The 9,882-nt window shown below is 36.5% G+C and overlaps 1 protein-coding gene across 2 annotated transcripts in view; it reads left to right on the forward strand.

The window, feature by feature from the left end:
- UPF2 (UPF2 regulator of nonsense mediated mRNA decay) overlaps positions 1–9,882 on the forward strand; it is a 104,542-nt gene that overhangs the window by 37,503 nt on the left and 57,157 nt on the right. For both annotated transcript variants that reach the window (XM_037066012.1, XM_037066013.1), the window contains exons 6-7: positions 6,280–6,429; positions 7,454–7,557. In XM_037066012.1, the coding sequence (XP_036921907.1) occupies positions 6,280–6,429; positions 7,454–7,557 (254 nt within the window). The remainder of the gene's footprint in view (positions 1–6,279; positions 6,430–7,453; positions 7,558–9,882) is intronic.

The raw sequence follows: 9,882 nt of genomic DNA on the forward strand, positions 1-9,882 counted from the left end.
TAGTTTTGTTCTTTATTTCGTATACATAATATATTGAATAGGGTGGGGTAGTGTTTGTTAGTATTGCTAATTAGAAGAACAGTAAAACAGTTTCTTACTCTTCATAACATTATTCTTCACAATCGTAAGATACACTGACCCTTAAAAGTAGGCTTTTTCTGTGAAAAAGGTAGTGGGGTCATTTTGTGGTGTGAGAATCTTACAAGAGTCCTTTGTGGTAGTTTGAAATAGTAAAACCTCTTGGTTGATCTAAACATATTTTACATTGAGGTAAATTTTACTTTATACTTTATGAAGAGTAGTATTCAGATATTTTAATTATTTCAAAAATCAAATGGAAATACATATATATACTTATATATACACACATATATGTATACATATATATACACATACACACACACTCATTTTAAATATCTACTGCCCAGTTTTGTCAGTTAAACTTTTTAAAAAAGCATTTTCTCATACCATTGAAGCCCCTCTTCCCTTTGTGAGGACTAGCTTGTATAATATTAGTTTCCTTAGTATTGTGTGATTTCTGCTATGTCTGTGTTTTTCCCTATCATCATGCAAGTTTGACTTCAAGGGTTGTAATACTTGTTTCTTCTTCAGGAAGTAAGTTTAGGGTCTCAATCTCTCTTATGAGACAATGTACTGAGTACCATAGGGGAGACAAATATGACCATGGTATCTTTGTACTTACCACATTATCAGGCAGCAGCCAGGGACTCAGAGAATTATAATTTGAAGTAGAATAGGAGTGGGTCTATAAAAAAGGTACAAAACACTGACGGTTAAGACAGTGGAGGCAGTTCACATGTTTGGAGATCATATAAAACCTGTAGAAGAAATAGACCTTTGTGACAGACTTTGAAGCTTGGATGGATTTTGACAAGATAATATGGAGGTGGACCCTCCTTTTCTAGAATAGTATAGTACAAATTTAGTATCTCTCTCCTGTATATTCTTTCTCCCTCTCCTTTATTCATATCTGCCTGCCAAGTTCAACCCTGGATGAATTTAGTCATACACTGTACTGGTTTCTGTATCCAGACTGTTGAGCTGTCCTAGAGATGATCAGTTAGGTGGGTTGATAACTTTATAAATTCGTGATCATCCACTTTAGCCAGATCCTCAACACTATGTGGAAACTTGACAGCATTCTGTCCTCATCTCACTTTTTGCACACTCCATGACACATTTTCACTTTTTTCTCTAGTTTTTATTCTGCTTCCCTCCTTAGCAGAAGATTACTTCATAGAGAAGATAGAAGCCATCAAACAGATTTCCCTTGACAATGTGCACCTTCTTATTTATGTGTCTGTCTGCCTTAGTACTTATGGAATGTTTCTTCCCTGGGTGATGTGGTGAACTTTTATACCTTCTGTCAAAGGCCAGTCCATCTTACTCTGAATCTTGTCTCCCTGTTTCTCCTGAACCCTGTGCATTCCATTATGCCTTTTCTGTCTTCTCTATCAATGTCTCTACGGAATCCTGACCTCAGTATACATTTTCTCATCTTTGTAAACAAAACAAAACAGATCAAAACAGAAATTGTGAATGCTTTAGAACTCCCTGGAGCTCTGGTCCCCTTTTAACTATTTTCCTGTCCGTTTTTTTGAGTCCTGTTGAAAGAATTGGCTATACATGGAGTCTTCACTTTCTTACTTTCTTGTTCTTTAGTCCATTCCAGTTTGGCTTCAGTGCCACCTCTAGCTACCTCTACCCTGAAACTACTTTTGCCAAAGATAACTGATTACTTTTATGTTTCCATATCTCTAGGGCAGTTTCCAGGTTTTGTCTTGTTTGATCTCTCAAGCAATTTAACAGTTTACTACTCTTCTGTGGTACTAAACCCTCCTGATTTTTCTTTCTGCTTATCTTTGGCTTCCTCTTTCATCTCTTCCAAATGTCAGTGTTTCTCAGGGTCCAGTGGAAGAGGAAGGAATAGTCACTTTAGTAATCAAGTCTAGTTAATCTAACCTATTAAATGTATTTTGGATGTGCTTTATCTTTACTGCTATTATTCTAATCTAAGCTACCATCATCTCTTAACCTGGGCTACACATGATACCTCCTACCTGGCTCTCCTGTGTTTGCTCTCGCTCCTCCTGTGTATTCTAAAAATTAATTTTACTCTCCTACCTAATATCTTTTAATGGCTTTACATTTATTTAGAATATAATGTAAACTTGTTAACATTATCTCAAGGACCCTGCGTAGTTTGGTTAAAGTCTTCTGCTCCAATTATGTCTGTTACCACATTGGTTTTACTTTTTTCTCCTTTTCAGTCTCTGCCATAGTCAGTCATCTTGCCTCATGAGGGCTTTCATACATTGTTCTGTTTTCTGCTTGTAGTCCTCTGCTCATTATACTCCATTTGACTCCCAAGTGCCTATTAGTTTAATTTCTTCAGATTGTACATTTCTTGAGAAGAAAGGTCACATTTTAAGCTTTTTCTAAATGTTTAGCAGCTTAGAATAATTCTGAATATATAGTAGCTAAGCATGAAATGTACATTTTTGATAACCAGACAACAGGGAACACTGGAGAATGAATATATGTGCACATGGCAGGGTTTTTTGTCTGGGACAGTTAAAGTTGTATCCTTGGTCCTTAGAACACTACTTAGCACGTAGTAGGAATTAAAATTTTAGTTGAATGAAAGGAAGAATGAATATGAAAATATCTCTGTCTTTATTTAGAAGCAGCAAAACCACTGCATACTAGAGTTTTGATTCTCCCAAATATAGTATGGTATTAAGTATCAGTAAAACATTTCTACTTTCAGTGCAGAAATTATGTGATTGGAAGACTGTAAGGGAAGGTAAGGCTGAGAAATACTACAATTTGAGTCATTTATACTGCAACTCCACTTTTTTAAGCATAAATTCGTAAACTCAGGAATGTTTTTGGTTTTTTATTTAAGAAAATTTTCAAATATAAAATTTAGGCTAATGTAATAAACTGAATTTACTTATTATCCAGTAATAATTATCAACATTATACCAATCTAGTTGAATTAGGTTCAGTTCCTTTTTCTTTTTTGTTCTTCTAATTTATTTCATCTTTTAATAGTTTCTGGCCATTTTCTTTGTTTTGTTGCATTTTAAAAATTTCTTCTAACCCCTGACATTTAAATTAGAACAGTATCTTCCTACTTGATCTCTCTATAATCTATTTTTTCCTATCTTTCAAATTTATCTTGTTTATTGTTGGCAAGTATATTGTCAGTAATCACATTTAAGTGTTATTCTTATGATCCAGCAAAGGTCATTCTGCATAAAAGAGAAAGTCCGGAAAATGGGTGGACTTTTCGTCAAGATAGCAGCATAGGTAAACACAGCTCACATCTTCGCACAGCCACATTAGAATTACAACTAAAACATACAATAACCATCACTCAGAAACATCAGAAATCAAATCGAATGGAAGTCTGACAACTACAGAATTAAAGAAACCACATCCATCAGACTGGTAGAAAGGGCAGAGATGTGGAACAGCTGGTCCCACATCCACATGTGATAGTAAAAAATTTGGGATCTTTTGGGAGTGAGAAGTCCCAGCCCCATACCTGGCCCCCCAGCCCAGGTTTCCAGTGCCAGGAAGGTAAGTCCCTATAACTTTTGGCTTCAAAAGCCATTGGGAATTGAGTTGGTGGGAGAAACTTCTGGAGTCCCATGCAGTTTCTCTTAAAGAACCCATACATGGACTTATTCAGACTCACTTTCTCTGAGCTCCAGCACTGGGGTAAGCAGCTCATAAGGTACCAGTGACATATGGGGGGAACTGAAGTGTTTGGCATCAAGGTGAAAGCTGGGAGACAACGTTCTCCCAGGCAGAAAGACAGACAGAGGCCATTGTCCCTTTTCTAAACCTGCCTCCCATAGAGCAAAAAACCAGCAGTCTGGTGCCATATCTGAGACTTCATCAACCTGGCTAACACTGTTTGATCTGCCCTGGAAATACCCAGAGACTCCATCCCATCTCCAACTTATGGGCCCATCCAGGCTGCTCATCTATATGAATGGCTGGTCTTGGCTCATGCTTCACAACTTCCTAAATCCTCTCCAACAGGGAACATTTTGGCCTCAGTGAGCCCTCAGCCCCCATACTTCTTGCTAAGTGACCCAGATCTGGCACTAGCAGCAGCCAGCCTAGATTCACAGCTTGGGAATCTCCAAGCCTAGCACAAGTAGCAACCATATCAGGTAGCTTTATAGCTCAGGCAGAGTGGCCTTGGACAGAACACAGGTGGGGGCTGACCTTGGCCTGCACCACCCAGGAAACCCAAGAGGCTGTGTGGACAATATATGTTGGCACACTACTGTCCTGCACCCGCACAGCTGATGTTCCATGAGGGATGGAGGCTGGTGGTCAGTAATCACAGATAGTTATTGCAGCTACTGACCTGGGTAAATTTCTTCCCACAGACCTGCCAACAGCAGTCAAGGCTCAACTATAAGAGGAGAGTGTACTCAGATTACATTAAGGGTGCACCTCAAGTACCCAGACTGGGCAATGGGGGAGGTTCTGCACTGAACCCTAAATGATACCTGCTACATTAGGCCACAATACCAAGACAAAGTCATAGAAACTCTATATAATACATAGAAACAAACAGGGAAATTGCCAAAATGAGGAGAAAGAGACATGACCCAAATGGAAGAACAGCTCAAAACTCAAGAAAAGGAACTAAACAAAGTGGAGAAAAGCAGTCTATCAGATGCAGAGTTCAAAATACTGGTTATAAGGATGCTCAAAGAACTTAGCACCTCACCAGCATAAAAAGGATCTAGCCAGAAACAAAAGCTACACTAATTGAAAGAAAGAACAGTTTACAGGGAAACAACAACAGGGTAAATGAGGCTGAGAATTAAATCAATGATTTGGAACACAAGGAAGAAAAAAAAAACCCAATCGAAACGACAAGATGAAAAAATAATCCAAACATAGGAGAATAATGGAAGCAGCCCATGGGACAACTTGAAGCATTTCTACATTTGCATCATAGAAGTGCCAGAAAAAGAAGAGAAATCTGAGCCAGAAATTGGAAATCTATCTGAGAAAATAATGAAAGAAAACTTAACTTTTTTGGTGAAGTAGATAGACGTGCAAGTCCAGGAAGCACAGAGTCTCAGTCAAGAAGGATACAAAGAGGCCCACTCCAAGATACATCATTAATGAAATGCCAGAGGTTAAAGACAAACAAAGAATCTTAAGAGCAGCAAGAGAAAAGCAGTTAGTTACCTACAGGGGAGTTCCCATAAGACTGTCAACTGATTTTTTGAAAGAAACTTTGCAGGCTGAAAGGGATGAGCAAGATATATTCAAAGTTATAAAATGAGAGCCCTACAGCCAAGATTTCTCTGCCTAGCGAAGATGTTATTCAGAATTAAAGGGCAGATAAAGAGCTTCTAAGACAAGAAATAACTAAAGGATTTAGTTCATTAATCACTAGACCATTAGATGAAATATTAAAGGGACTTATATACGAAAAAGAAGATCAAAACTATGAACAATAAAAGGGTAAAAAAATACATTATTTATCAAGAAGTGAATCTAAAAAACAAATTAAGCAAACAAGAAGAACACAGACAGAATCATAGATACAGAGAGTGTTTTGATGGTTGCCACATGGGAAGGGGACAGAGGGAAAAGGGGAACTGCAGAGGGGAGTTAAGGAGTACAAATGGGTAGTTACAGAGTAGTTATGGGGATGTAATGTACAGTATAGGAAATGGAGTAGTCAGAGAACCTGTTCGCATGTCCCATGGACATGGTCAATGGTGTGAAGCTTGTCTGAGGACTAGGGGTGCTGGTTTGATGGGGACAAAATGGGAAAAGTTGGGACAACTGTAATAGCATAATAAATAAAATGTAAATAAAGAAACTTTGAACTCCTGTTGGAGTTTGAGGCCCTCCTTAATCTGACTTCACTTTAATCAACTTCAGTTACCCCTTATCTCCACCACAAATCCACATACCATGTATGTCCATTCGTCTTCATTCATCCATCCATTGTTTCAGTGAACAGATAGCATACAGAATCAAAGAATTAATGGTGTTGGTTCTCAGTGGGCATAATGTATTTTATAAAACCTAAATATATTTATACTCAGATTTAAATATATATTTAAACCTAAATATATATACTCAGGTATATATATTTTTTTCTAAGAAAATGGTGCAAATTTTGTGAATCCTTACCTATTTTTTTGAAGCAGGATTTGAATGCAACTTTTAATTTAGAGACACTGATTCTTTGTCTTCAAACAGAGGCAAAAGAACCTAAGGATAATAAGGAGATATCAAATTCTGATGAATTGGAACTTGAATTGGAGAACCTAGAAATTAATGATGATAGCTTGGAGTTAGAGGGTGCAGATGAAGCTGAAGATCTTACAAAGAAACTTCTTGATGAGCAAGGTAAACAGTATTTTTCCCCAAATTTAAATTTCTCTTTAGGTTTTCTACCCAAAACTCTAGCCTAAGAATATAGACCTTGACTCGCTAATTCCTGTTTTCCTTTTATTTCCAAATAATCACTTTTTTGGATTTTGAGAACAGCAACATTGCCTGTCTCATGATATGTGACTGTGAGCCTTAGTGATCATCTAAATTTTTAGTGTCTTAATAGATATATCTTATGCTTTTTTACTTTCTAGCATTTTCTAAATTTATTTTAATTCTATGGTATAATCTTTATAATATTAATATGAATGTATTTGAGTTATTCTGAATGGTTGAGAGATAAAAGGCAACTGGTATATCAGTTCATCTTTAATAATTATATCTATTTTTATATTGAGTAATGTTTTGTATTTAATATTGGAAAATATTGTTAGGATTCTTTATCTGGAAGGGCATCTTCTGTCATTATTACTTTTGCCTTTATTGGTTTAATTGTTTCCTCCTGCAAATTCTCTTTATCCATGTCATGGGGGAGGGTGGGCATGGCTAGTGGCTGCCCTATGCTCAGATCATACCAGCTTGATGTCAGAGGGAAAGGTGATTCTTTCCACTGTCCGTATATAAGTGTCATGGAAGGACTTAGATGATCTCTGTCATCCTTACTTGTGACCTAGGAGAATGCTGGTGTGCTGTGATCTGGCAGTACCCTTTCCCATCAAAATCTTTTCGATTTCCTTCAGATGGCAGCAGTGAGTGCTATTAACTGAAAACTTGTGGGAAACAATGTTGGGTAGCTTAAAAAACAGATTTACTATAAAACTACATGCAAGTTATGACTAAGATTTTTTGTCTAATGAAAAAGTTTGCTGCTTTATTGTTGAAATCTGAAAGGCAGTAGTGACCTGGAGTTGTGATTCTGGAGTTACTCAAACCTTCTAGGGCAATATCTCAAAAAAATGTTTTAGTTTTTCATGGGTAAGAAAAGCTGTCTAGGTTATCTGTTTCTCAAATAATTCATGTTTTTATTCTTATAAACTAGAACAAGAGGACGAAGAAGCCAGCACTGGATCTCATCTCAAGCTCATAGTAGATGCTTTCCTCCAGCAATTGCCCAACTGTGTCAATCGAGATCTGATAGACAAGGTATGATTGTCATAATATAACTTTACTTAAGCACGTAGACCTTGTAGGATAGCTCTAATTAGTAATGTCTGTGGGTTTGCAACTGTTAAGCCATAGAATGAATCATTTCTTCAAGTGAGATCAAAATAAACACATAAAATTGGAGTCATTCTGTAGATGTCTGGTTTGAGAGTGGAACTGTTTTTACAATCCTGTTAGCTTGACTCCTCTTCACATAGGAACCCTACACTTGGTAGACCAGGAATTTTTTAAAGTATACTCTGTAGATTCCTGCTGTCTTACAAGGTACTTTAGGGGGTCTATTAGCTAAAAATTATTTCATACTAATATTAAGGTTTTTCTTACATTTGCAAAAGTGATGATGGGTAAAGTTGCTGACATTTTTGCATATATCAAGATACATTGGTAGCAAACTATATTGGTAGCCCTTGCCTTCACTGCTGTACATTTGAAATTTTAAAAATGCCACTTCCACTTAAGAATCTCCTTGATGAATTCATACAAATTAGTGCTTTTATTTCATTTCAACCTGTAAGTATACATCCTTTTAATCTGACGAAATGGGAAGCACACATAAAGTACTTCTGCTGTCTCAGAGCTGTCTGGAGAAACTCAGTTGTGTTTGAGTTGTGAGCTGAACTTGTTTTTTTCGTAGGGTACCATTTTTACTTGATAGAACTGGCAAACAAATTGATTATTTATTCAAACCAGTGTTTAGCCAACATTTTCCTAATGCGAACAAGGTGAACCTCACGCTTCAAGGAAACCATAAGTTTTTCTTGCTAATGAACAAATTTGAGTTTTTAACAAATTAGTAATTTAGAAAACTCATGTCCACCACCATAAATTTGACAGCTTCCAAGTTCTTTTCTGAGAAGACTATTTATGAGACTTTTCTGATGGGATTGGTGATGATATTAAATTATATAATTTGAAAATATAATGTATGTGTTTGGAATCTCTGCATAGCTCAGTGAAACATTATTCTAAGTGACCACTACACAATGTTAACAAAATCTTGTCTGGATGTTAAAGATCCACTTAAAGTACAAGATAGGTTTTATTCTAACAGCATGAAAAGTTGATTAATAAGGTTTCAGATTCCACATTTCTTCTAACACTTAAGAGAATACCACTTATCAGGTTTTGGTATTAGAAATTATTTGTAAATCCAGAAGAGGATGTTAAAATGCACCTCCTTTTCCAAGCTGTATGTGTGTGTAAAGTTGGATTTTCTTCATATACTTCATCTAAAATGGCACATCACGGCGGACTGCTTGCATAGCAGTTTGGAAAACCCAGCTGTCTTCTGAAAGAGTGCCGCTCTTCTGTCACCAACTATGTCTTACTCTGAAAAATACAGTTATGTCCAAAAAGTGCTAACAAGTAATAGGTTTATTGGTATTTTTACATGAATTAGTATGTTTAAAGTTTCCCCATTTTAATTTCTAATACAGAAAATGCTGATAAATGTAGGCCACATACATGAAATTTTTTCAGGTCTTTAACAGTTTGTAAGAGGGAAAATGCTTGAAAATTGTTGCTTTAAGGCTATATTTTTGTCAAGTGTAACATTCTTTTACCTTTTTCTCCCTGTAAGGCTTTGAAGATCCTCTATAGAGAACTATAGAAGTTAGGTTATATTTTGACTTTTGGCTTGTGTAGCTGCTCTTCAGATAATTTAGATGGATTTCAGTAACTATTTATGTAATCAGACAGGCTTGAAACTCCAAGTTGACTTATTTTTGCATTGATTAGGTCAATGTATAGTTTTTTAAAACTTTGTAATTACAGATTTATTTCAGTTTTAAGAAGTAGTCTCATTTTTTTCTTTCTTGTATAGACTATAGCAGAAACCACCTCTTAAACATTTGCTAATTTTTCTAAGTTTGGGTTATGATTGAATCTTTTTTTAAAAATAATAATAATGTTTTATTTTTCATTTAATTCATGGAATTAATGTAAAGCTTTTAGAATTTTATAAAATATGAAACATGTGACATTATTATGAATATTATAGTAAATATAGGATTTCCGCCAAGATGGAGGCATAGGTGGAAACACTGTGCCTTCTCCCACAACCAAGTTTGAATACAACAAAGGTTTGGAGAAATAGGACACACCCAAAGACCAGAAGACAGAATTATACGGAAGTCCGACAACTACGAACCTTTCAACGAACCTTTCAACATGGACGGTAAGAGAGGCAGAGCCAGCAGCGGAGCAGGGTCGGGCAGGACAGATCCCCCGACCTAGGCGCGCAGGCAGCCCGGAACCAGTCAGGGTGCGGGGCAGACTGACCAAGGTCGCACATTTGCGCGCAGT

This window comes from Sturnira hondurensis, unplaced genomic scaffold, assembly GCF_014824575.4.
Source record: "Sturnira hondurensis isolate 20B ecotype Veracruz unplaced genomic scaffold, ASM1482457v3 Scaffold0016284, whole genome shotgun sequence".
Taxonomy (NCBI): domain Eukaryota; kingdom Metazoa; phylum Chordata; class Mammalia; order Chiroptera; family Phyllostomidae; genus Sturnira; species Sturnira hondurensis.